Source organism: Sciurus vulgaris (assembly GCF_902686455.1).
Source record: "Sciurus vulgaris genome assembly, chromosome: 13".
In the NCBI taxonomy this organism is placed as follows: domain Eukaryota; kingdom Metazoa; phylum Chordata; class Mammalia; order Rodentia; family Sciuridae; genus Sciurus; species Sciurus vulgaris.
This window is the reverse complement of record NC_136474.1, coordinates 99,830,945-99,858,538: the sequence shown is the minus strand read 5'-3', so window position 1 is coordinate 99,858,538 and position 27,594 is coordinate 99,830,945. Positions and strand designations below refer to the sequence as shown.

The 27,594-nt window shown below is 44.2% G+C and overlaps 1 protein-coding gene across 8 annotated transcripts in view; it reads right to left on the bottom strand.

The window, feature by feature from the left end:
- The window catches only part of ATP9B (ATPase phospholipid transporting 9B (putative)), a 251,906-nt gene that overhangs the window by 41,704 nt on the left and 182,608 nt on the right, over positions 1 to 27,594 (bottom strand). For 7 of the 8 annotated variants that reach the window (XM_079109169.1, XM_079109170.1, XM_079109167.1 and 4 more), the window contains 2 exons: positions 9,792 to 9,904; positions 6,513 to 6,761 (listed from right to left, as the gene is read on the bottom strand). In XM_079109169.1, the coding sequence (XP_078965295.1) occupies positions 6,513 to 6,761; positions 9,792 to 9,904 (362 nt within the window). The remainder of the gene's footprint in view (positions 1 to 6,512; positions 6,762 to 9,791; positions 9,905 to 27,594) is intronic. The other variant, XM_079109171.1, reaches the window with a different exon arrangement.

Here is a 27,594-nt window from a genome sequence, read left to right as displayed (position 1 = left end):
CAGGACACACACAGGAAGCAGGCTGCCCTGGGGCGGTGGGAATTCCCAAGTTTGGCTCAGGCCTCTCAGAAGCAGTTGTTACACTTGCCTGGGAGTGAACGTCTCCCCACAACTCCCTGCTCCTTTCTGGGTGGTGCTGGGGACAGAACTCAGGGCGCAGACATGCTAGGCAAGCGCTCCTTCGCTGAGCCGCACCCCGGGCCCCTTAACTTTTCGTCTGGGTGGTGTCAGGGATGGCAAAGGCCACTCCCTGGGACACACAGCAGCAAGCCCATCTTGCAGTCAGCATGGCTCTCTGGTGGGACTGAGGTTGCAGCCCTGTTACTCATCTGTTTAGGCAAGGTGGTCTATACTCAAACACCGGGGAGTGGCTCACCAAACAGTCCCTTAGTGTGTCTATTTTAGTATGGAATTCACTGCTTCCTGACAGAACAGGACATAATCCCTGGGATATTTTTCTCTGAAATGTATAACAACAACCAAGAACATAGAGGCTTACTGTATTTCAAGTGCCTATTTCTCTGACTACTGAGCTTTTAGAAGTTTCTAAAACATTCTGTGATTATTGATAATAATACAAAGGTAAACAATAACTAAAATGTGTGGAAAAAGTGTCCTCATTGGAGAGTCTGAGCTGTTTCCTCCTCCACAGTCCACGGGGCAGTTAGATCTGGCTCTCTGCTCACACAGCAAGTGGGGAGGAAAGTACACCCAAGAGTCACATCTCATGGAGGAAGTAAAACATAGAGCAAGATTCTTATCAATTTTCCTCTATAATTCCATTATCCAGAACCTTTTGTGCAATTATTCTTGAAAAGCTTGGCAGAATTTCCCTTATCATATTAGCAATTATATACACGTGGCTGTCAGCTCTGCTCTGAGGATACATTTTTATCATGTACTTTATAAATCATAATTTAATCATTGGCAGCTCATCCTTTTTGATTGTGGTTATCACAATCACTGTTCTAATTTAATAGGATTATTAACTTAAAATGCATCTGATCATCTGGAAAAGCTGCTGGTCGATACTCACAGACAGGCCACGTAGTATTTACTCTCTACTGATCCTGAAGGTCGCAGAGTGAAGGCTTTGTGCCACTGACAGTGATTTGCGCCTCACAAATATATTGACAGACACCACAATTAGTTTTGCTTCAATGGGCACACACAATAAAATGAATTAAAAAATACAGCACGCCCCGTACATTAGCGCTGACTTCTGTAAATCCAAAAAGCAATGCGATTAAGGACATAATGTTCCTCTATCTTTAAGTAACCCACTTGGGGTTTGTCGTTAATTCTAGCTGATTCTTGCTGTAAGTGCTGGAGCAAGGCAACAGCAGCCACAGCAGGGAAAGGGCACTATGGAGCCAGGCGGCCATTAGAAACCACAGCCCATCTGCTTGGACTGGAGTGGTGGAGGGCTGCAGGCTCTGTCCTACCAGGCACTGGTTCCTGGAGGTCTTGAGTTAAAGTCCTTCATGACCAACAGCACACACACTACACCAAGGCTTCCTGTATCGGTGCTGGAAGGGTGCTCCAGCCAGGAGGACTGGCTTTAAACTGGAAAGGAATTTTCAGGGAACACTTGACGTCTCTCAGCTGGGGCTATGCTGAGCCTGGAGAGACAAGTGACAGGAAGCAGAACCTTCTGCTCTCCTAGAGAAAGTGAAATATTGATAACTTATCATAAAAAAAGCAAAGGCAAGCACAAGCAGTCTGCTGTCCTGCAGAGCATGCTGCTGTTCACACCTGGACACCAGCACCACTTTCTCACACATGCCTTCAAGCATCCCAACACACTGCTGCAAGTATCAAATGGCTTGTAGGATCTTTAAGGAATTACAATTAATTCCTCCAGAATCCCATTATTTGTTTAATAAAAATTCATCTGTGTGCATGTGTAGGTAAGCAGAAAGATCCTTTCTGCTTCCAAGAAAATGGGAATGAAGGCTGCGTGCACTGTGAAGATCAGCCAAGGGTGGCAGCAGAGATTCACACGCCAGGTTTTCTGCCTAACAGATCACGCTCTCTCTGGTGAGATGACACTGGTGCCATAACCAACAGGCAGTGCTGCGAGAGTGTGGCACTGATGAGGACTGCACGGAACTAGTCAGGTCTCTCACACGATGCTGCTGCTTATTAACCACACACGCTGCGACAGGTCAAAGCTGAGGTTAAACAGAAAACATCAATCGAACCATTTCCCTAAATAAAGCTCCAGGGTGCAATATTCTAAGCACTTTGTTCAATAAAAAATGCTTTTAAAACGGTACTTGGGTGATTGGGAAACATTGCTATCATCCGTCAACCTAACTGCAGCAAAGTTCAATAAGCTAAATAATGAACCATTTAGATTATTTTCCTGAGGCTTTGGGGATTTGCAAACATTGCATCACTGCAGCTCTTTAAAAATTATGATGAAGTCTACTGTTTTCATTTTCGGATTTAAGATATATGTTAGGGATTTAAAAAAATTACTTACTGCTCTGTCACTTTCAATCACTGTCCAATTTCCAAACAGGTAAAATAAAGTTACATAAAAGATGACTAATTTCTATGTCGTAACTTCTCTAAATTCTTAGTGATTTCTGAATGAATGAAACCTCTATTGTAAACTCCTAGGTTAAGGTTTAAAAAGTGTTACAATATGTAAAAACTTAAAAAATTTCATCTACTTTTTGACAAACTGCATTTTTTGGGCAGGAAATAAGGTGACACACAGTGCAGTATTTTTAAATCTTCAACAACTCGTTCTTTGGAAGGCTCTGGCCCCACTGCCCCACATGTAGGGCCCAGAAACAGGTCTTCCCCAGCGTGCGACCCTGTGGGCGAGGACCTCAGGGCTCAACGCAGACACTGCCCTCAGCCCTGTCTCCAGAGGAAAAGCCTGATTCCTTTCAAAGGCAGCTGCCAAGGCCCACATCTGTCTTGACGTCTTCCTACCAAGATGGCACCTGGCACGTCTTGTATACGTCTTTACCACACAGCCTATCAGCTCTGGGTCCCCAATCTGCTTATGATTATTGAGACTTAACTTTTCCCCTAAGTTCCCTGCTACTGAACAACAAAATCTGACATGCACCTAATTCCACAAGTTGTACTGAAATGGCTACTGGAGATCTGTGCGGATTTAATGGCCGACCTAAACCAGGAGACAAGTGGGACTGAGGTGCAGGAGACCTGAATGCTGTGCCATCAACAGCAGGATTGAGAAGAGCCCCTGCAGTGAAAGTGTGAGCAAGGAATGGTGCTCTGGGTCCACGATCCCCAGCTCCCCTCTTTCCACAACTGAGTGTGCTCCGGGGCCTCTCAGAAACCCCAGCAGTTCAACAAATCCCAGTCATGGCAGACTGTGCTGGTGCCCTCTGAGAGGACAGCCCGGCTCCTCGTCCTTCTCCTTGTGTACCAGGAGGGCAAACGCCTTCCACACCTCGGATGCACCTCACCACACCTCAGGGATCAGCTATGGCTTGAACGAAGTGCCATAGCCTGACGGCCCACTCTTCCGACAGAGCTGCTTTTGATGACCACATGCTGACTCTCCTCCCGCAGGGGGCCAGCAGCACTGCTGCCCACGCACCTGAGACCAGGCTCTCAGCTCACGCTCATGAACACCCATGAGCAGACACAGCTGTGTGGAGGCTCAGTGGTTCTTCCCAGGAGACGCAGAATGAGCAGAGAAGCCCACACAAGAGGCCCACCGGAGAGCCACGGCGCCCCAAGCACGCAGAGCTGTAACAAGTCTAGGTGTCACCTTAGGGCACAGCAGGTGACAACTGAAGGGGCAGCTTTGCACCAAGCCAGGATGGAGTAGCAGGTGCTTCTTCAGCTTTGCCCAGTTTTCTTTTTGTTGCTCTGGGGATTGAACCCAGGAGTGCTTTACCACTGAGCGACATCCCCTTTTTTCACAGGGTCTCCCTAAGTTGCTTAGGTCCTCACTAACTTGCCAATGCTGGCCTGGGACTTGTGAACCTCCTACCCCAGCCTCCCGAGTTCCTGAGATCAGAACCGTGGCCTCCACACACACCTGCTCAACCTTTTTCTGTTGACTAAAAAACACTTAATTCTAAATGTAAGTTATTAAGAAATGTCAACAGGCAGCGACCACCCAGTAGTATCCACAGGCAGGGCCCCAGGTGCTCCTGGCTGCCCACTGCTCCTGGCTGCCTGTCAGTCCAGAACTCTGGGCATCACCAGAGATGAGGTTGTCTAGGTGGTTACGGGGACAGGCTTCAGGCTAATGAGGACGCGTGACGACCCCAAAGCAGTGCTCCAGGTATGTTCAGCAGAAGGGGAGGGCAGAACTTCAGCAAGCCAGCAACATGGCAGCTCCTGGGACTGAGTCCAAGGAAAGCAAAGCAGCAGTGAGATCACAGCAGTACTGAGGACCCTGTGGAAAAAGGAGGGCGGCAGGCTTGGGAGAGAGAAACTGGTCTTGGGCACTCTGAGTCTGAGGAGTGACTAGCCCCACGTCCTCACCTGCCCCTGTGTTCTGGTTCAGATGTGAGGGGCCCCCAAAGGCTCATGTGAGACAAAACACGGCAAAGTTCAGAGGGATGGGAGTCTCACCTAGTCAGTGCGCTGATCCTCTGACAGGGATCAGCTGGGTGTGACTGAGGGCAGGTGGTGTGGCTGGAGGAGGCGGGTCCCTACAAGCGTGCCTTTGGGGTTTATATGTGGTCCAGGTGAGGGGAGCGCGCTCTCTGCTTCCTGGTGCCATGTCATGGGCGGTTTCCTCCTCCACACTCTCCCCGCACTGTGTGCTGCCTCACCTCTGGCCCTGAGCAATGGAGTCGGCCGCCTGTGGGCTGAGACCTCAAGCTGTGAACCCCAAATAAATTTTTCCTCCTCTAATTGTTCTGGTCAGGTCTTTTGGTCACAGGAGCAAAAGGCTGACTAAAACACCATGTTTAAAGACCACTCTCATCTTTCTGTTTTTGTACAACTTCCGAGCTCTCAGTGGCTAGTAATATAATGTTTCAGCTCGTTTATTTTGGTTACAGCAACAAAATATCTTGACTAAAATAAAGAAACAAAAAAGGGAAATGTCGATAGAACTAAGGTTTCAAACACAAACCTATTTTCAGAGACAACGGTGACATATGCTTTGTAAAATATCAAGAACCTGCTGGCACACTTCAGCTTTCTTTTCACTACTCCTTATCATTATGAGTCAAGAAAAGGCAACTGGGGCCATATGTCTTCAAATCCCATGGACCAACTTTAGGAGGAACCACTGAGAATCACTACCTCCCAAAGTACTGGGAAACCTAGAACACCAGTGGAAGAGGGCAACACGCCTTCAGGTCCACCCATCATTCACATCACCATCAGGTCTTCAACCCTGGAAGCAAGCCCAGAGCAGGACCTGCAGGACGCAGTGGCCCTCTGCCTTTCTGGATGCTATGCATGGAGAGTGGCTAGCCCCACACTGTTGAGGGTGACTGGCACTTCTGGACTCAGGTGCTAGTGTGTGTGCTAAAAGACACATGTTACAAGGAAGGGGAAAAGCCTAGGCACCCACCCGTCTGCATCCAGACACAACTGAGCACCCTGCCGACGTGATCACCTGCCTGCCCCAGGAAAGGCAAGGTCACAATGTTCTTGTGGAGAAAGGGAAGGATGGTGCTGGCTTTTCCTAGCCCAAACAAGCAGAACCCCTGCTTCCAGAGGCTGGCAGCAGACAAGGGAGAGCCAGCTTCTGGGCCACGTCCCAGACCTGCATGAGCATCTGCCACTCCCACCTTGCTGAGGCGGGAGCGTGTTCTGTTGCTCACAGGACCCTTTCCTGACAGGTGAGCCACAGCTGCATCCTGGCCACGTGGGCCCAGGCTGCTCCTCGCGCTCACCTGCCGTCACCCCTCTGGGCAAGGCTCTGCTCTCCATGGCAGCGTGCACTGCCAGTGACCCATGCACTCTGGGGCCTCTCTGTCCGCGCTGCCCCTGTGTCCACACTCCCCCAAGTCTGCCCGCTGGCTGTGTGGCAGCCCTGGAGCCGGTGCCCCTTTCTGCTGTCTACGTGGCAACAGTCCACCTGGGGCTCTGCGGGTGTGATCTGCCCACCGCGGTTCAGTCAAGAGCTGTGCGCTCAACACAACCAGCAGTTTGAACATTTTCTCTCCCTAAAAAGATGTCCAGACCCACTACCATCCCTCGCCTGCCACTGGCAGCCACGCGATGTTGCCGCCCGGGACCTTCCTCGTTCAGGTCATTCGTATGCCTGGAGCTGCTGGCCCTGTGGCCTCCTGTGGTGGGCTTCCTGGACAGAGCGTGCACTCCCTGGCCGCCACCACGCTGCCGAATTGCTCTTCATGACCGCCTGCTCCCTCTCTCACACTGGGGCTGTTTCCAGCTGTTGGCTGCGGGTTGTGCACGCGAGTTCTCCTTTTTCTTGGATGCGCTCTGGAGGAGGACTTGTGAGGACTGTGACTCCTCCTCCAGAGGAGGAGTCCAGGAATGCCGGACTAGGTTTCTCAGGGCTGCCCCTTCTAGGAGGCACGACTCACCTCATCTGGGCTGGAGGCCTGGTAGGTGCGGTTCTCATCACGGAAGTCTTGGTCTGCTTCAGCAGACTCTGTCTCCCCACTGACGCCAGCCTGGGATTCATACACCGGGGTCACGTTGTGGCACAGGGCGATGGCTTTCACTGCTTCGTGGACTCGACTGCTGACACTTTTCCTAACTTTGGGGGTTGAACTTTGGGCTCTTCTTGGAGGGGTTGAGCTGGGGTTGTTTCCACCAGTTTGAGGATGAACCTTTAAGATGAAGAATGTTATGTAATTATAGCCTAAAAGAAAACTAGGTGGCTGTCACAGTGATTACTGACATGTCTAATTTCATAAGCTAAAAGAAGTCTCTAAGGGTAAGAAGAGTGGTTTGATGTGAGTCTGTGTCCTACACAGCTGAGCTACTTTTCTGTTTCAGGAATTCAAAGTGCTCTGAGATTTCCAGGTGGTTGAGCATACTAAGATAATTGCTATAATACTTAAAACCTGACCATTTCCTTTTACTTTACTTCACTTCATCTATGGCCTGATTTTGGTACATCCTGAATAATCCCCGTTCCTGGAAAATAACAAGTCCTCAGTAGTTCCTGTTCTTTGCCTCCAAACACAGAGCAAGTTAGACAACGAAAAGGAATGGCAACGGCCACATCATCTGCTTTCTCAACCAATGCTGTGGATGAACTGGTATAAAGCTGAGAACTGGATGAGGATGTAATACTCCTCCCTGCGTACCACAAGTACACCTGGCTGTACCGTCTCTGAACTGAGGCCTCAGGTTTGCAGCTAATGGTAATGAGATGGCAGCTGTGAGTTCCCTTGAAGGACTATGACCCCTCACACCTCAAAGCAGCTGCCCACTGTGCACCATGACTATATCCGTTCTCCTCAGACCCAGCAGTGTGAGTGAACTGTCACCCCAGGCGACGACTCCTGTGATTCACCACCTGCCTGTGCATGCTGGAGGACACTGTCTCGACCCCAACAGGATCAGCACACAATTCCTCTAGTAACTTCAGATAGCTCACGACAATTCTAAGAAACTGGACTGATGTACAGAGCCAGTGGACTGTGAGTCCTCTGCTGCTTAGAGAGGGTCTGACTGTGCTCAGGCTGCACTACTCTCTGCTGCACCAGGGTTCCAATGCCACTGTCCCTGCAGCAGAGGGCTAGCCGCTTCCTCCTCCTGAATCATGCTCACTGATGCCTACTCAATCTCATTCCACACAGATTCCATTAAAGACTCTGCCCTCCGTTACCAAGTGCTTCCAATGGGGAATGTAACCAGGTTATAAAAGATCTGTGCTACTATTACAGTGGATCTACTAGACCACTGTCATCTCACTAACAAAGCAGAACACAAACAAGGAATGACATCGATTTCACAGACAAAGCACTGTCTGCCAGCATAGACAACTTTTAGTAGAAATGACCTTTAAAATCCTCTTATGTATAAACTTCAAAATATCTGTTGTTTTTTTGTAAAAATTTTTTATCTTTTCTGCTTTTAATTTTTGCTATTAAAATGTCTTATTTGGAACTATTAAAACAGATTCATGGATAATGTACATTTTATAAAAACAGATGCAACCAGGCACTACTTCAATACAGAGACACAAGATCCTAGGAGAGAAGGGGAGCTTTACTCCTTTGTTTCAGATTTCTCTTCTATTAATGAATATTCTAGGGTTAGGGATGTGGCTCAATGGTAGAACACATGCCCAGCATGCACGAGGGGCTGGTTTTGATCCCCAGCACTGCAAATGCATGTATGAATGAATGGATGAATATGAAGTAAGTATTTATATATAGGAAAACGAAATAGTTTTACGTGGCAACCCTCAAGGGTATAGTACATGCCGACTGGCAGCAACAAGAGGAGAGAGGTTTCCAAGCAGCATGACACACTACTGACAACGGGACTCTGACCTGCCACAGAGGAAAACCGCAAGGTCAAGTGCTGCCCAGTCTGGTCTGTGCCAAGCCTCTGGAGTGAACAAACACATGTGGTGTTGCCTGGCTCTGGGCTGAGTCATAAGTGTGGCCACCAAGACCTGAGCTCTGACCACCCAGCTCAGCAAGGCACTTTTTGAAACCTAAGGCTCAGACTAAATGTGATGTGATTACTGCATTCAGAGCAAACCAACAACCAGGCAGACAAGCTGCCTGAGAAGAGGAAATTCCTGACAGACCACAGTTTTATACCTGGCATGTTAAACGGATGGCCTTGAACTGCCAGGTTTAATTATACTGAATCAGCAACTTCCAATTATGACAGTAAGAAATCCAAATGAATGAGACACAAATACTACTTGGGGCCAGGGCAGTGCAAACCTTCCATCTGCTCTACACATAGTCTAATGTTAGAAGCACAGACTGCGAAAAGAAGCCAGACCCCGGAACAGACCGTAATAGATAGCACAGCCTCACATTCAAAGCACATAATTCCCGTCAGGAGCAGGGGCGCACACCTATAATCCCAGCAGCTCAGGAGGCTGAGGCAGGAGGATTGCAAGTTCAAGTCAGCCTCGGCAACTTAGTGAAGCCCTAAGCAATTTGGAGAGACCCCGACTGAAAATAAAAAATAAATAAACCAAAAGGACTGGGGATGTGGCTCAGTAGTACCTCTGGGTTCAATCTCTGGTACAAAAAAAAAAAAAAAAAAAAAAAAAGCACATATTTCCTGATGACACCTCAGAGAACTCTTTAACTATTAGAAACATGTAATAAATATTTACAGATAATAATGTGATGTTTGAGCATCAATTCAAAACATGATGAGAGAGAATGACTCTAGAATCCTTGAGGTACTGAAAATTGTTGAGCGTTAAATGGCAGGTATACAATAGTTTGTAGTACTATGCTATCTACTTCTATTTAATGAAAAAGATGAAAAAAAATTTACCTTTAAAAATTTGAGAAAGTTTCATATGTAGAAAAACAAAGGGATTGTTAAGAAAGATACTAAGACAGTATCTAGCTAGTATTCTTCAAAACACTGCTTATGTTTAAAACTTTTTTTAAAAACAAATAGTTCACTACGAAACAGTGTAAGTAAATGATTTAGGCCCTCCATGCCCTCTGTGACTACGCAGATGCAGAAATGCCTACTGAAAACTACTTCTGGATCCGGGTGTTGGAACTGAGGACTAAAGTGACACTGACAAAGGATGCGACCGGTGGACAGGACTGCTACTGCAGACCGGCAGCTCACAGGCTTGGCTCAGCACAAAGCGTCTCGGCTCCTCCTGAGAGGACCTGGTGGAGCAGTGCATCCCGTACCTGTGTGCAGGAGCTCAGGACGTGGGTCTGGATCTCATCCATCGTGTCGGCTCCGTAGGAGACAGTGCCCAGATGAAGCCGCCTGAATGTCATCTCGTTCTGGGTGAGAGTTCCTAGGACAAAAGCAGAGCACCACGTGAGGAAGGCTCAGCTGGGATCTTGGTCTGCACCCTGGCTCTCAGAGCAGCTGACGGTGACTGGGAAGTGCAGGACGCACAGGATGCCTGCTGATGCGCCAAGCAGTCGCGCGCCGCTCTTCTCGCCGTGTTCATGCTGACCGTGAGAGAAGTGCTCAACCTGCACAGTGGGCAGGGCTCTGTTAAACGAAGAGCGCCAGGTTCTGCTCCCAGATGTTATGTGGCATGAAGGTTCCTGGTCAGAAACGGACAGGCAAACACTAGGAAGTGGGGTCACCACCTTCACAGCCACAGTGGAGAGTACAGCTGAGGAGGACATCAACGGGAACCCAGTCAACATGCCCATCAGTCTCAAGAGAGCCTACCTTGAAAAACGATGGTCTGTTAGATAAAGGAACAGACACCAGAGATGTGGTGAGCCCTCGGCATACATCTGTATCACCTCCAGAGAGGGTGCAGGTTTGAGAAGGAGATGACGCTTTCCTTAGGGGAGCTTTTGAAAGATGGCTACTAGGAGGTGCTTATGTACATCAGAGGCATCAAAAGCGATACTTATCCGAACTGCAGAAAAGCCGGGCCAGGCATATTTCATGCGATATATAAATATGCATGAGTGATACATGTGATTTACTTAATGTGTTCACACAAGTAAGGCAACACAGGGGTTTGACAGCCCAACGAATATGATAAGAATGTGTGGCAACGAACTACAATGGAACCTCTTCTTCCCTTGGTGCTTCCATAGACATCCAGGAGCTCACAAGACAGGGATCATGTATGGACAGTGACATGGTGAAGCAGCGGTGTGAACAGTTATCACAGTGTAATCACGAGAGCAGTTCAGTCACAAAGTTGATGCAAAGCCCTAAACTGTGTTGTTGGTTTGACAGTTATGCAACCATCCGCCAGGTGATAAACCAACTTTGACACCTGTTCCCTTATTAAAAAACTGTCAAGTTGTATTATTCAACTGACAGTTGCTGATGCTTACATATTTAAGTTTTGAGATTAGATTTTTGTATGACAAAATATTTTGGTTTTAATGAATAATTTGTCTTTGAAGAGTAATTCATCCCACCGTAGGCAGCAGCTAGGTGGGCTGAGGTGCTCCTCCACTGTGTGGGAGGTGCAGTGGGGGCTCCTGGCTCATGACCATTCGCCCTATGGGGAGTCTTCTCAACCTAGGGGCATACGGCTGCCTCACAGCTTTTTGCAACTACGAACAAGAACAACTTGGAGGAGGGAGTGTTTCTGTGGGGCTTCCAGTTTCAAACGTTCAGTCCATGGTGGGCTATGCCTTGGCTCTGGGTCTGAAGTAAGGCAGATATCGTGGAGAAAGAAAGCAGTCAACTCATGGCAGCCAGGAAGCAAGGGGGTAACAGTGACCTATGTCGCTGAATTTGGGGCATCCTTTTTCAGAGATTACTAGAGAAGAAAAATTTGGCATTTCCAAATGTAATAAATCTACAAGGACAGTATTTCCCCAAACAAAAATACAGGATTACAATCACTCCATTCAAACTATTTCTGGACAGTGATGCTGGGCTTCTGAAGGGTCTACTCTTCTAACCCATCACTCCGGTTACTGTCCTTTTTAAGCCTACTGAACGTATTTCAGCACTAAGGCTCCCAACTTCCACAATGCTATTACGCTTTGCTTCTTATCACCCTTTGGGAAACTCTTGAGAGCGATTCTGTACATATTCAGAAACCCCTTGAAATGTGGGAGAGCAGCTCATTACCTCAGACATATCCAGGCAGATGTATGGTTACATAGGCACATTTAGTTGAAGATCATCTAAAAGATAACTGATGTCTCAGGTTTGAGCTGTAAAGTTCTGTATTTAGATCCCTAAAAGCCTTTTATCAGTTGTTTATTCATTTGGTACTGGGAAGAACGAAAGAGAGAATTCAGAATAATTTCTGAAGACTGAGAAATTTAAAATACTCTTATTTTAATGTTTACATTTAGGTCTGTGACCTATTTTGTGTATGATGTAAGGAAGGAATTCAACTTCATTTCTTGCACATAGCTATCCAGGTGCCCAGCACCAGTTGTTTTGGAATGTCTCTTCCTTCTCCCATGAACTTTTTTTGGACACCTTTGTTAAAAGCTAGTTGCCTACAAAAAAAAAAAAAAAAAAAAAAAAAAAAAAAAGGATTTACTTAAGGCCTCTGAACTCTATTCATCCATCTATATGTCTATCTTTATGCAGAACCATACTGTCTTGCTGGCTTTATAGTGGATTTTGGAATTGAAAGTGTGTCTTCCAACTTTATTCATTTTCAGGATTGTTCTAGCTATCCATGGTCCCTCCTATATCTCCATGTGGGTTTTAGGATCAGCTGGTAGATTATGGAAAGAAGATAGCTAGGCTTTTAACAGGTATTGTATAGAAGCTACAGATCAGTTTGGGTAGCTCTGTTGCCACCTTAATATTTTAAAGTATTTCAGTTTTTGATGCCATTATAAATGAAATTGCTTTCTTAAGTCTATTTTTGAATAGTTCATACAAACAATACAATACAAATACAATACAAGTCATTTTTGTATACTGATCTGGCATCCTGCAAACTCACTAGTATTGCTGTCAATATATTTTTAGGGGATTCCTTTGGATTTCCTATATACAGACCATGTTATACACAAATAGGACCCTTGCAATATGGATGCCACTTCCTTTTTCTTGCCTAATTGCTTTGGCTACAGTCTGGAACGTTCACAGCAGAATCATCCGTAACAGGCAAAACTGAGAAACCACCCAAATGCCCACCCACTCACAAATGGATAAATAAAATGTGGGGAATGCTATGTGGTGATAAAAAGGAGTAAGGGTGAACTTTGAAACATTCTGCTAAATCAGAGAAGCCACACACATGGGCCACGAGTTGCATGATTCCATCCACATGAAATGTCGACAGTGGGCATTCCAGGGGTGAAAGCAGAACTGGGGTTGCCCAGGCAGTGGGTGGGAGGGGAGGACCAGGAGTGGCTCTAATGCATACAGGGCAGCTGTCTGAAATGACAGGATTTCTTGTATGGTGCTGAGAGTTGTCACAGTTATACCGAATGCTAAGAGAGTGGCACATGCTGAGCTTCTCATCTGCACCAAATGACTATGTAATAATTACTCTGCATCTTTTAAAATTGCTAAGTTGCTAATAAATGATGTCAAAAGCAGTTTAAAACTGATACATTCAAACAAATGACAAGTATTTCTCATCAAATAAACAATGAAATATTTGGTTTTGTTATTTTGCCATTTGTATTAAGGTACTCATACCTTGTAGGGACAAGGAAACTAGAATACTTACAGATATTCCTTTGAGGGTGGGTCACATAGTTTCCTCAAATACTAAGAGGAATCATGAAAATATTTTCACAACTCATTAATTTCAGGCTTACTTTGCCCTCTTGTAAAATAATAGACAATACAGCAAGACCACATCAGTTAAGTCAAAAACAGAGAATTATTTTTCAAGCCTTATCTCAAATCTTTTCATGATTTCAACCAGTTAATGATTTCTACAACTTTTGTCATCTTAATGACAAAAGGGAATTGGCTCCTCAGGCTGAAAATTTTTAAAAAGGAGGTGCTTAGTTAAGAACCAGATGGTAAGAGAGCCACCACAGCAGAGAAGGCAGCAGGCTGGTTATAATACGAAGTTCCCAGGTTTGTCTGGCATTTCTAAAGAATGCAGTGCTGGCTCTTTGAAGAAGCACAGGTTTCCCGGACTGCAGTGAACAGAGTGAGCACGGAGGAAACTGACTTCCAAGGAGGAGTCCTGAAGGCACCGTTCTCGGGGAGCAGCAGATTCGGCCCTCGACCAACAGAGAGGCTGGGAAGCAGATGCAGAGCTGCTGATCAGAGGTGACTGGGCTGTGATTTGGTTTCCTCACAAGACTTGCCAGGCCATAATAAAAAAAAGCAGGCAGGTGATTTTAATGTATAAACCAAGGCAACTCTGCCTTTAATTCAGAGATAGCTAGCTTACCCAAAGGGATATCATTTCTCGGGAAGACCCTCGCTAGGCAAACAGCCAAGCCAAGTGGCTACATGCAAACAAACTTACTTGGACTATCCCATGAATGGAAGGAAACAGCTTCCCAAGTGATGAGACTGACTCGCCAAACTCTGAAGCATGCCTGGGTCTTTACAAATACCTGACATTATCTGAAGCAGAGCCCACATTACATTCCCTACAGATCAGGCTCTCCTGGAAGCTAAAGGTTCCCTGTGGGAAGCATCTGTGCAGCTACTGCATGTGCAAGGCATCGCAACTGATCCAAACGTCCCGAATGTTGGCTGCAGGGCTGACTCACACCTAAGTGCATACCTCGGTGAATAACTGCACTGGTATGACTACGGATGTGTGTTGTAACAGAATGCCCCCACTATCAACACCCAGGGGACATTAATAACACTGCTAAATCTAACTTGTGACATTTGCAGGCCTTGCTTGCACTGACTAGCACACACACCATGCTCTGCTGCCCGTCAAGACTTTGAAAACAGCATTTCCCTCACAACAATGCTGTCCCCTAAGAAACACATGTGATTCAAGTCTGGACAACACAGCAATTTTAGGTAATGGATGCTATAATTAAAATGTGAGTCCTAAAAAACTGTTGTTTTAGTGGGTGTTTGTAGTAATGGTTTCATTCTACATGAAGATAAAAACTCCCTAACAAAGGAATTAGTGTATTACTTTAATAGCTTGCACCCTGAGTTAAGTTTTAAAATTTATGAGTTCTCTGCAGCATTGTTCTTTAAACAATGGCACTGTCAAATGCAACCAGTGAGAAGATTAAAGTTCTCCTAGCAGATCAAGTATAAATTATCCATCCTCCTGCTTCAGCGTCATTTGTTCATTTATCACACAGTGTCTAGTATTTCTGGTCAGTGTCAATATGCTCTGCATCCTTGCAGTTCACAGATGTCTACTCTTGTCGAATGAATTACTTTATGTTTCACGCACTGGTGGCCGCAGATGTGTCACTATAGCAACATCATTAATTTCGGATCTTACCGGAAACGTGCACTCCAATCAAACCTAATTATACCACACTGCTTTCTTGTCCACAAGAAGGAAACTATAATGCAATTATTGGGATACGTCATTTTCTCTTCTGCCGTGGCAAATGAAGAGCCCCTGTGATGGACACTTCTTGTCAGAAAGCATATTGATGAAGCACAAACCCAATTCACACTCATACAAAGGACCACAGTGCACTCATGTCAGCAACTGGAGAGGCTCCTCAGACGACAGCTCACTCTTGACCATTTCTGGGGAAACTCCGGCCAGCAGGGGTGATGTCTGCAAACTGCCCTCTGCCCCTGTGGCTCCACCCCTGATGCCAGAAGCAGAAGTCTTTGTGCTTGGCAATGGCTGAGGACACCCGATCGACTGCTGTTTCGACACGAGGAGGACAACAGAGGAGTGGAACCACTCATCTACTGAAACAGGGACTACAAGATGAAAAGGACCTATTTATGTCCCTACAATGCAGCACCTCCTGCTAATACTGGACATGCACTGGCCTCAACAGGGGGCTAACAGCCTGGGGCAAGGGTACAAGTCTGGCCCATGCCTTCTGCCTGGAAGGGTGCCAGGGAAGCCCCTGCCATGTGGGCCCATGATTTCCACTTTCGTGTTTATCCACTGTCCCTAGCATGTAGAGCCAGCAGTATTCTGGGAACCTCAATGGCTGAAAGCACATATGAGTGCTCAGAAGAGTTAAGGGATCTGTCAAGGCCACCCACAGAGGGAAGCCAGGGCTCAACCCCATGTCTGTCTGACTCCAAAGCCCATTTTTGTTCCATCAGATTGTGCAGAATACGTGTTTTAATAAAACTGACATGAGGAAGTTAACAGAATGTTGACTATCCACTTGCAGAAATAAGATATCCATATGATTAGTTCTCTATCTCCCATCAGCCCATGACTGGGAGTGCACGGTCAAGAAAGGTCACAGCAAGGCTGCATCTCCACAGCTCCTGGGACTCCCAGGTGGTGGGTATCCTGTCCCCCTCCCTTGGACAAGAATGGCAGGCCAAAGCCTGAGACCAGGCTATGAATCTAGAGCTGGCTGGGGGAATGGCTGTGGGAAGAGGCCATGACTGGAGATCGGCCAGAAGCATCCCAGCTACAGGGCTTCGCCTTGTGATTCTTGAGACAGGTTCTTAAAAAAAATCCACATCAAACAATTTAAAAAGCCCATCCGGCTTCAATATCACAAGCTGATGGCAGGTACTTCCTCCAAAGACTTGTATGCAAAGCAATGAAACACACAGGTTTTTCTCATTAACATACTCTCTGTAGCTTTGCTGTAATCCTTTTTAAAATCTCATGTGCCAAGATTACTTATTGTGTATTTAAGAATCACTAGTTTGCTTTAAAGCAGCATGGAGTGAGGAAGTTTCGATTTCATGATCCTGTGCTAAGATCATGAGTCCTACCCTGATGGAGCTCACATTACAAAATGAAAAACGGGGCAGGTGCAATTAAGAATTCCACCAGTGTTTAAAATGTAAAATAAAAACTCAGCCTTTTAAGGTGGGATAATATCACAGAACATTCATTATAAACATCAGATGGTGGGAGACACAGAAGGCAAGCAGTGGTCACCCAAGCTTACTGTTGTTCTTGGGATATTCTTGTTGGTAAATGAAAATGAAAGAATAGGTTGGCAGCATGCTTAGAAATGTCAGTGTAGGTTAAATGGCACAAAAGGGCCTCTGGCCAGGTATCCTACACACCTCTCCTAGCTCCTCTTGATGGGCTCCGCCAGCAGCCCTGAAAATGGCACAGGAGGCAACTCTGATCATGGTCAGAAGGCATGGTGTAGGGCTCTGGGCCTGCGGGGCCTCACAGTACAGGATGCCTGCATCCCTACTCCAAGAAGAAGCCTGAATCTGGGCTACTGACCTCCAGGCTGCCTACAAGAGCAGCCAGTGGCCTCATCCTTCCCTCTGACTCACGGGATGGGTATGACACCACTGGTGGGGTCACCTTATGTCAACAACAGGGTGGGCTGTGTTGGAATTACCCAACAAGGATTTTAGAACTACCAGAACAATGCTTTGATAATCGATCACAAATTGTAACAAATAAAAAACCAGAAAATCTCAGAAAACCAATAAAGGTTATTAAAAAGAACCAAGTGTAAATTCTAGAATGAAAGTCCCCAATAACAGAACAACGCCTTGCTGGAGCGGTTCAGTGACAGAGGGTACTGACTGCACTGGAGGACAGATGCACACTGGCTCCAGTCTGAACCAGAATCTCAGGGAGCAGCAGGTGTACCAGACACACAATCCTCCCAGCATGGAATCTGAGGAGGACAGGAGGACAGGGTCTGGACATGGGCTCAGAGGAACCATGGCAGAAACCTCCACATCTGGCTAAAGATGCAAACCCACAAGCCCAACAATTAAGCTGATCCCAAACCAGGGTAAATGAAAGAGCCAGGCCACGACACATTAGAACTGAGCTTTGGGAACAAATCATGAAGGAAAGCTCTCGGAGTCAGCCAGAGAGAAAAGCGGCATTCCCACAGGGACACCAGCTGTGGGATGGCACCCATCTGAGCCACATGACCAGAGCAGCCATGTTTTCTGAGCTGAAAGAAAAGAACTGTCAATAGTAAGTTCTGCGTTCAGTGGACGGGGAGTGCTACGAAGGACGGCTGGAGTGGCGCACACAAGAGCTCCTGCCTATCTGAAGGGACTGGCGCCACAGAAAGCAGGGCCTCCAAACACAACAGAGCGGAAATGCACTTGTTCTTAAGAAACCAGTGTTTTCAGCTTTTCTATATTGGTTTTGCTAAAGGGAGCCACTGATTCTAATATTTATCTGTAAACTTATTTACATTTTTTCTACGTATGCTGTTTGCTAATAAGAGTCTCCTTTTCTTCTCAACTTCCAACCTTTTTCTTGCTTTATGGATGAGCTGGTAACTCAAACAGGACATGCTTCCTCTTCCTGAGGGAAGTGCCAACATCCTACTTTTAAGTGCAGCGCCTGCTGTGTGCTATGGTGAGCAACTCTTTTTCAGAATAAGGGTTCCCTTTCCTCCTAGCAAGCTAAGAGATCTTAATCATGAATGGGTGTTGAAATTTATCAAATGCTTCACTGAGTCACATAGCAATTTCCCTGTACTGTATGTACGGAAGCCATAAGTTGCACCTGCTGATTTCTGAATTAAAACAACCTTGTGTTTCTGGGTTAAGTCTAACTGGATCATTATTTGTGACAGCTTTCTTGCACTACAGGTTTCTGTGTCCTAATGACGTGACTGGGACTTTGTGTCAATGTGTGTTATCTCCCCTCCTGTGATGTCCACACCTGTGAATGGCAGTAGAGGCTCCCTCTACTGGGGGAGATGGGCTGACACAGGTCCTTCCTTCCCTCAGCGCTGGAAGAACTTAGCAGTGAGTGACACGGGTCAGAGCACAGTCAAAGCCACCTCCTGGTAGCTGAGTTTCACTCACCTCATAAACTTCTCTTCTTAAGTCATAAGCAGGTGTTGACTTTTACCAAACGCTTCAAGCATTTTTATCTGTTACAGTTCCCTATTATCAAGTACTTTATTTTGGCTTTCTCCTTTAATCTGTGCAGGTTTAATATTGAAGCATCTTTCCACTGCCAGAGAAAACTGGGCAGAATGCACTTCTATTTGTGGTAATACTAACCCGCCCTCATAACAGCATACCTAGGGTTTGTTTTTTTAAATTTATTTTTATTGTAAACAAATGGGATACACGTTGTTTCTGTTTGTACGTGGAGTAACAGCATATCATTTGCATAGAGTAATGATTTACATAGAGTAATGATGTTTGATTCATTCCGTTTTTTTTTTCCTTCCCCCCACCCCTCCCACCTCTCTTTTCCCTCTATACGGTCCCTCCTTCCTCCATTCTTGCCCCCATCCCACCCCCCATTATGTGTCATCATTCTCTTATCAGTGAGATCATTCGTCTTTTGGATTTTTAAGATTGGCTTATCTCACTTAACATGATATTCTCCAATTTCATCCATTTGCCTGCAAATGCCATAATTTTATTACTCTTTATAGCTGAGTAATATTCCATTGTATATATATACACCACAGTTTCTTTATCCATTCATCAATTGAAGGGCATCTACGTTGGTTCCATAGTCTGGCTATGGTGAATTGAGCCACTATGAACATTGATGTGGCTGTATCGCTGCAGTAAGCTGATTTTAAGTCCTTTGGGTATAGGCCAAGGAGTGGGATAGCTGGGTCAAATGGTAGGTCCATTCCAAGTTTTCTAAGGAATCTCCACACTGCTTTCCAGAGAGGCTGCACTAATTTGCAGCCCCACCAGCAATGTATGAGTGTACCTTTTTCCCCACATCATCGCCAACACCTATTGTTGCTTATATTCTTGATAATCGCCATTCTAATTGGGGTGAGATGGAATCTTAGTGTAGTTTTGATTTGCATTTCTCTTATTACTAAAGATGGTGAACATTTTTTCATATGTTTGTTGATTGCTTGTAGATCTTCCTTCAGTGAAGTGTCTGTTCATTTCCTTAGCCCATTTGTTGATTTGGGTTATTTGTATTCTTGGGGTAGAGTTTTTTGAGTTCTTTATATATTCTGGAAATTAGTGCTCTATCTGAAGTATGAGTGATAAAGATATTCTCCCACTCTGCAGGCTCTCTCTTTGCATTGCTGATAGTTTCCTTTGCTGAGAGAAAGCTATTTAGTTTGAATCGATCCTGGTTATTGATTCTTGCTTTTATTTCTTGTGCTATGGGAGTCCTGTTAAGGAACTCTGAACCTAAGCCAACAAGGTGAAGATTTGGACCTACTTTTTCTTTTATAAGATAAAGGGTCTCTGGTCTGATTTCAAGGTCCTTGATCCATTGTGAGTTCATTTTTGTGCAGGGTGAGAGATAGAGGTTTAGTTTCATTCTGTTGCATATGGATTTCCAGTTTTCCCAGCACCATTTGTTGAAGAGGCTATCTTTTCTCCATTGCATATTTTTGGCACCTTTGTCTAGTATGAGAAAATTTTATTTATTTGGGTTTGTTTTCGTGTCCTCTATTCTGTACCATTGATCTACCTGTCTATTTTGGTGCCAATACCATGCTGTTTTTGTTACTCTTGCTTTGTAGTATAGTTGAAGTTCTGGTATTGTGATACCCCCTGTTTCATTCTTCCTGCTAAGGACTGCTTTAGCTATTCTGGGTTTCTTATGCTTCCAGATGAATTTCATGACTGCTTGCTCTATTTCTGTAAGGTACGTCATTGGGATTTTAATTGGAATTGCATTGAATCTGTATAGCACTTTTGGTAGTATGGCCCTTTTGACAATATTAATTCTGCCTATCCAAGAACATGGGAGATCTTTCCATCTTCTAAGGTCTTCCTCAATTTCTTTCTTCAATGTTTTGTAGTTTTCATCGTAGAGATCTTTTACCTCTTTGGTTAGATGGATGCCCAAGTATTTTATTGTTTTTGAGGCTCCTCATTTCCCTTTCAGCTGTTTCGTCGCTTGCATATAAAAATGCTTTAGATATGCGTGTTGATTTTATAGCCTGCTATTTTGCTGAATTCATTGATGAGGTCTAGAAGTTTTCTGGAGGAGGTTTGTGGGTCCTCTAAATATAGAATCATGTCATCCACAAATAGTGACAGCTTAAGTTCCTCTTTTCCTGTTCGTAACCCTTTAATTTCTTTAGTCTGCCTAATTGCTCTGGCTAGTTTCGAGGACAATGTTGAATAGAAGTGGTGAAAGAGGACATCCCTGTCTCGTTCCCCTTTTTAAAGGGAATGGTTTCAGTTTTTCTCCATTAAGAATGATGTTGTCCATGGGCTTAGCATAAATAACCTTTACAATGTTCAGGTATGTTCCTATTATCCCTATTTTTTCTAGTGTTTTGAGCATGAAAGGGTGTTGTATTTCGTCGAACGTTTTCTCTGCATCAATTGAAATAACCATATGATTCTTATCCTTAAGTCGATTGACATGATGGATTACGTTTATTGATTTATGAATGTTGAACCATCCCTGCATTCTAGGGATGAACCCCACTTGATTGTGGTGTGCAATTTTCTTAATATGTTTTTGGATATGATTTGCCAATATTTTGTTAAGGATCCTTGCATCAATATTCATCAAGGATATTGGTCTAAAATTTTCTTTCCTTGATGTGTCTTTTCCTGGTTTGGGTATGAGGGTGACATTAGCTTCATAGAATGAGTTCGGTAGGGTACCCTCCTTTTCTATTTCCTGGAATACTCTGAGAAGTATTGGAATGAGTTCTTCTTTGAAGGTCTTGTAGAACTCGGCTGAGAATCCGTCTGGTCCTGGGCTTTTCTTGGATGGTAGATTTTTAATGGCTTCTTCTATTTCATTGCTTGATATTGATCTGTTTAAATCGTGTATGTCCTCCTGGTTCAGTTCTGGAGGAGCATATGTCTCTAGAAATTTGTCAATGTCTTCAGTAGTTTCTATTTTGTTGGAATACAGATTTTCAAAGTAGCTTCTCATTATGTTCTGTATCTCAGTGGTGTCTGTCGTGATATTTCCTTTTGTATCACGTATTTTAGTAATTTGAGTCTTCTCTCTCCTTCTCTTTGTCAGTGTGGCTAAGGGTTTGTCTATTTTGTTTACTTTCTCAAAGAAACAACTTTTTGTTTTGAATAGTTTCTTTTCTTTCAATTTCATTGATTTCAGCTCTGATTTTAATTATTTCCTGTCTTCTACTACTTTTGCTGTTATTCTGTTCTTCTTTTTCTAGAGCTTTGAGCTGTAATGTTAGGTCATTTAATTGCTGACTTTTCATTCTTTTCTGGAATGCGCTCCATGCAATGAATTTTCCTCTTAGTACCGCTTTCATAGTGTCCCAGAGATTTTGATATGTTGTATCATCATTCTCATTGACCTCTAAGAATTTTTTAATCTCCTCCCTGATGTTTTTTGTTATCCATGTTTCATTCAATAGCATTTTATTTAGTCTCCAGGTGTTGGAGAAATTTCTGTTTTCTATTTTGTCATTGATTTCTACTCTCAGTCCATTATGATCTGATAGAACACAGGCAGCATCTCTATTTTTTTGCATTTACTAAGGGCTGCTTTGTGGCATAACATATGGTCTATTTTAGAGAAGGTTCCATGTGCTGCTGAGAAGAAAGTGTATCCGCTTGTTGATGGATGGAATATTCTATATATGTCTATTAAGTCTAGGTTATTGATTGTGTTATTGAGTTCTATGGTTTCTTTGGTTGGATTTTGTTTGGAAGATCTATCTAGTGGTGACAGCGGTGCGTTAAAGTCACCCATAATTATTCTGTTGTGGTCTATGTGATTCCTGAAATTGAGAAGGATTTGTTTGATGTACAGGGATGCACCATTATTTGGGGCATAAATATTTACTATTGTTATGTCTTCCTGATTTATGGTTCCCTTAAGCAGTATGAAATGTCCTTCTTTATCCCTTCTGACTAACTTTGGCTTGAAGTCCACTTTATCTGATATAAGGAAGGAAACCCCCGTTTTTTTACTGAGTCCATGTGCGTGGTAGATTTTTTCCCATCCTTTCACCTTTAGTCTGTGGATGTCTTTTTCAATGAGATGAGTCTCTTGCAGGCAGCATATTGTTGGGTCTTTCTTTTTAATTCATTCTGCCAGTCTATGTCTTTTGATTGATGAGTTTAGGCCATTAATGTTCAGGGTTATTATCGAGGCGTGATTTGTATTCCGTCATTTGGCTTATTTTTGGTTTTTAAGTTGGCTTGGTTTCTCCTTTGAGTGGTTTTTCTCTAAGGAAGTTCCTCCCTTTGCTGACCTACCTTGTTGTTTTTCATTTCCTCCTCATGGAATATTTTGTTGAGAACATTCTGTAGTGCAGGCTTTCTATTTGTAAATTCTTTTAACTTTTGTTTATCATGGAAGGATTTTATTTCATCTTCAAATCTGAAGGTTAGTTTTGCTGGGTATAGGATTATTGGTTGGCAACCATGTTCTTTCGGAGCTTGAAATATGTTGCTCCAGGCCCTTCTAGCTTTTAGAGTCTGGGTTGAGAAGTCTGCTGCTATCTGTATTGGTCTCCCCCTATATGTAATCTGATGCTTTTCTCTCATGGCCTTCAAAATCCTATCTTTATTTTGAATGTTAGGCATTTTCATTATAATGTGCCTTGGTGTGGATCTGTTGTGATTCTGTGCATTTGGTGTTCTGTAAGCCTCTTGTATTTGATTTTCCATTTCATTCTTCAGGTTTGGGAAATTTTCTGACATTATATCATTGAATAGGTTGTTCAACCCTTTGGTTTGTATCTCTGTGCCTTCCTCAATCCCAATAATTCTTAAATTTGGTCTTTTCATGACGTCCCATAGTTCTTGGAGATTCTCTTCATGATTTCTTACCATTTTCTCTGTTTGGGCAACTTTATTTTCAAGATTAAATATTTTGTCTTCATTGCCTGAGGTTCTGTCTTCCAAGTCTTTTGTTGATGCTTTTCATTGAGTTTTTTATTTGGTTTACTGTCTCCTTCATTTCAAGGATATCCGTTTGGTTTTTTTTTTTTTTTTTTTTGAGAATCTCTATCTCTTTGTTGAAATGATCTTTTGCTTCCTGCAGAAGCTCTTTCAGCTTATTGGTATTATCATTCATCGCCTGCATTTGCTCTCTTATCTCATCCTTTGCTTTGTGAATCATCTTAATCATGTATAATCTGAAGTCCTTTTCTGACATTACTTCTAACATACTGTCATTGGATTCTATTAATATAGAATCTAGATTTGTTTGGATCATTTTCTTCCCTTGTTTTTTCATGTTGTTCATGTATCTTCCCCTCTAGCGCTGCAGATCTGGGGTATTGCAGATTTCCCCCCATAGGCTTATAGTGGCTCTATTGGTTTCCAAAACCCTTTCTTTAAGGGGAGATCAATATTAGCAGTGCCCAAATCAGACACTATGCAATCCTAGACCAAATAGTCCCTATGGGGACAATAACAAAATTATCATAGTAAACCAAATGAGTTCAAATATTATCTTCGGTAAAACAAACGGGTTTGCAATAAGGTCTGCAGTTTCTAATGGAGGACAAAGAGGATGCAGAGGGATGTAGAATGTGGCTGTTAATGGGATAAGAAAAGAATATATAGAAGTTCTAGAAAATACAAAGGGTGAGAGTGTAATCAAAAGAAATTGGATGTTAGCATGCGAAAAAGGGAGAAGGACTCTGAGGGAGCAGGTAAACAAAAGGAAAAGAGAGCAAGAAAAGTAAAGAAATAAAAACTAAAATTTTTTAAAAAGGAGAAAAAAGAAAATCTACTGTATAACAGTCATATACTAATGAAACCTCCCAGTGTTCAGTAGCCTGATGCATGAGAGGTACCTGACAATGAGCTTCAAGCCTCCAGCAGGCGTCGCAGGATGGGATTTGCCCCACCCAAAGATCAGAGCTATGGCTTCCAGGATAATCCAAGATGGCTGCTCTGGCTTCCAAATGTGTTGGCAAATGGGGAGCTGCAGCTCAGGGGTGGACGTGGTCAGCTGGAGGTCCTGGAGATGGATGTGGTTGGTCCGGCAGGGGTCCTGGAGGTCGGGTGTGTTTGGTGTGGTTGTGGGATCCTGGAGGCTGGGAGCAATCAGTCGGTCTGGGGTCCCAATGATAAGGCGCAGTCAGTTGGTCTGGGGGTCCTGGCGGCAGGGAGCAGTCAGTTGATGTGAGGGCCCCAGAGGCAGGGAGTGATCGGTTGGGCTGAGGTATCCTGGAGACGAGGCTCAGTCAGTCCGGCAAGGGGTCCTACGGGGCCTGGCTGTTGTCTCAAAATGGCGGCAGCCACATGTAATCAAACTGCAAGTACTGTAATAGTGAACTTCCAGGCAACAGCAGGCAGCTGGTGCTCTACTGGTGGTCGGCGGTCAGTTTGCTGACTGTTGTCGGACGATTGGGAGGTGAACCTTGTGTGTTGGGTGATGGATAGGTGTAAGGCAGGCGATGGACAGGCGAGAGGCAGGCAAATGGCGGATGATAGGTGCCTGACAGTGAGCAATCTGCACTCAAAAAAAGCGTCGATATGCTGGCAGGCTGCAGGTCATCACAACAGACAAATGGGGTAAACAGCAGGGGATCAATAAGCAGCAAAAACTGCCTCACCGAAAAACAGATATCCTCTGCTTGAAACCGGAGTTACGGAGCGACAGGGAACGCAGCCTCCCTCTAGTCCGCCATCTTGGATCTATACCTAGGGTTTTAAGAGCGACTCCAGGGACACTTTCAAGTGTCCTGGCTTGCTCTCCCTGCCTGCTTTGGTGTTAGTGTTCTGTCAGTGGAACAGCCTTCTTTCTCACCTCTAGAAGTCTTGTGCGTGTTGTAGAATGCATGCCTTTAAGGGCTGGTTTCAGGGGTTTCTAACCACCTCTCTCATAGATTTGAGAGTGCTGTGATCATTTCCTTATAGCTCAGTTTTCACAGCTTCCACTTTTATGAGAATTTTCCCACTGCTCATGTTTTCAAAGTCATAGGTTATAAAGCACTGATAGCCTCTTAAAATTCATTTTGTGTCAGCTACAGCTGCAGCTTTGTCCCATTTTTTTAAGAATATTTAATCCATACCTTTTGTTTTCTCCACACTGTGCCTTTCAAGGTATTTATTATTTGTCTTTTCAGAAGACTGGCTATGTTGACACTATTTAACCTTTTTTTCCCCCTTGGTACTAGGGATTGTACCTGGAGATCTCTACCACTGAGTTACATCCCCAGATCCCTAAACTTCTTAAAATTTATGTCAGGGTCTTGCTCAGTTGCCCAAGCTAGCCTCAAATTTGAGATCCTCCTGCCTCATCTCCAGAGGAACTGAGATCATAGGAGAGTAACCGGCACTTGGCCAAGTTTTTTGATACTGGGGATTGAAACCAGGAGGGCTTAACCACTGAGCCACACCCCCAGCCCTTTTAGTTAATTTGTTTTTTATTTTGATACAATGTCTGGCTAAGTGGCTTAGGGCCTAAGTTGCTGCAGCTGGCCTTGAAGTTGGGATCCTCCTGCCTGAGCCTCCCAAGTCACTGGGATTACAGGTGTGCACCACCGCATCTGGTCTGGCCAAGCACTTTAAGAGAATAGAGAGAGGGTCTTGTTGTGTGGCCCAGGACGGCCCCAACTCCTGGGCTCAAGCAACCAGCAGCGTACAGAGGACCTGGGCCGCAGGTTTACCACCATGCCCTACTTGAAGTTCTGTGCACCGAATCACGTATTTCTGCTCTTCTGTCTTAAGAGTTCTTTCTTTCCATGTATTTGGCTTTGTTTTCTTGTTCCTAAGTTGGCCATTGAGATTATTAACTTTTAGTCCCTCTTCTTTTTCTATGAAAAATGAAGGAAAGCTCCCATAAGGCACTGCTCTTAAACATCTGACAGGCTGTGATGATAAGCAATCCTGTCATCATTTAGTTCTGAGAATTCATTATTCATGTTTTAATTTTTAACTTTTTCAGTACTGGGAACTGAACCCAGGGTGCTTAGCCATTGAGCCACATCCCCAGCCTTTTTTATTTTGAGGGTCTCACTAAGTTACTTAGGGCCTTGCTAAGTTGCTGAAACGGGCCTTGCATTTGGAATCCTCCTGCTTCGACCTCCCAAGTTGCTGGGATTTACAGATGTGTACCACACACCTGCCGAAATTCTAAGAACTTTAAATTTCTATTAATTCTTTTTAGATCCATGTTATCATTTAAAAGTATATTCTTCAACTTCCAAAAATAGATTAAAGAACATCATTTTATGATTACCTTCTACTTTTTATTCTTTTTTATTTTAGGCAGGTATGTCTACACTTTGGAATTCACTGACCTGACTCAGGGCCTAACTCATGTCCAATCTTTGTGAATTTTCCGCACTTGATGAGAATGCATATTCCCAGAGTCAGATGACAATGTTACCTATGAGCATGAGGGCAAAGCTGGCAATGGTGCTATTCAGATCTTGAATATTTTGGCTGATTACTGCCAGTTTGGTTTATCGATAATTTAAAGAGATACTAGAACGTCCCCCTGTGATAATCAGTTTCTTCCTGTAGTCTACTGATTCTGGTTTGTGAATTGAGTCTGTTTAAGTGCACACACACTTAGATTTGTAACACCTATTACTATGCAGTGATCCTCTTCCTTGAATAATGCTTTCGAAGTTCATTTTTCTTGATATTAAGCAAGACATATCAACTTTCTTCTGATTCTAATTTGTCTTAATGATTTCAGTTTTCTTCTTTGATTTACTTCATAGCTCCACCACTTATATTTCTTTAAATATTAAATGGTTTAATCTTTTATAGTTTAAATCTTGATCAGGAAACACTATTCTTTCTTCTGCCTTCCTTAGCTTGTCATCTGTCTTAAACCCGCCTGTGAGCACCCAAGGACCTGTGCTCTGCTGTCACTGTTGTTCAGAACTCAACTGCAAGACAAGGCACAAGTTAACCATTCTACTCCTGATCAACTTTTTTTTTAAACTGTATTTCGATGGTTATTTGCTTCCGTTGACCAAAATAATGCTAAGAACATTCTTGTGTATAACTTGTGGTATAGATCTGCAAACATGCCTGAGGGAACAGAAGTAGGAGGGAACCTGCTGGATCGTGGGGCACACACTTCAATCTGAAAGATCCTGCAAAATTTGTCTTATAGGT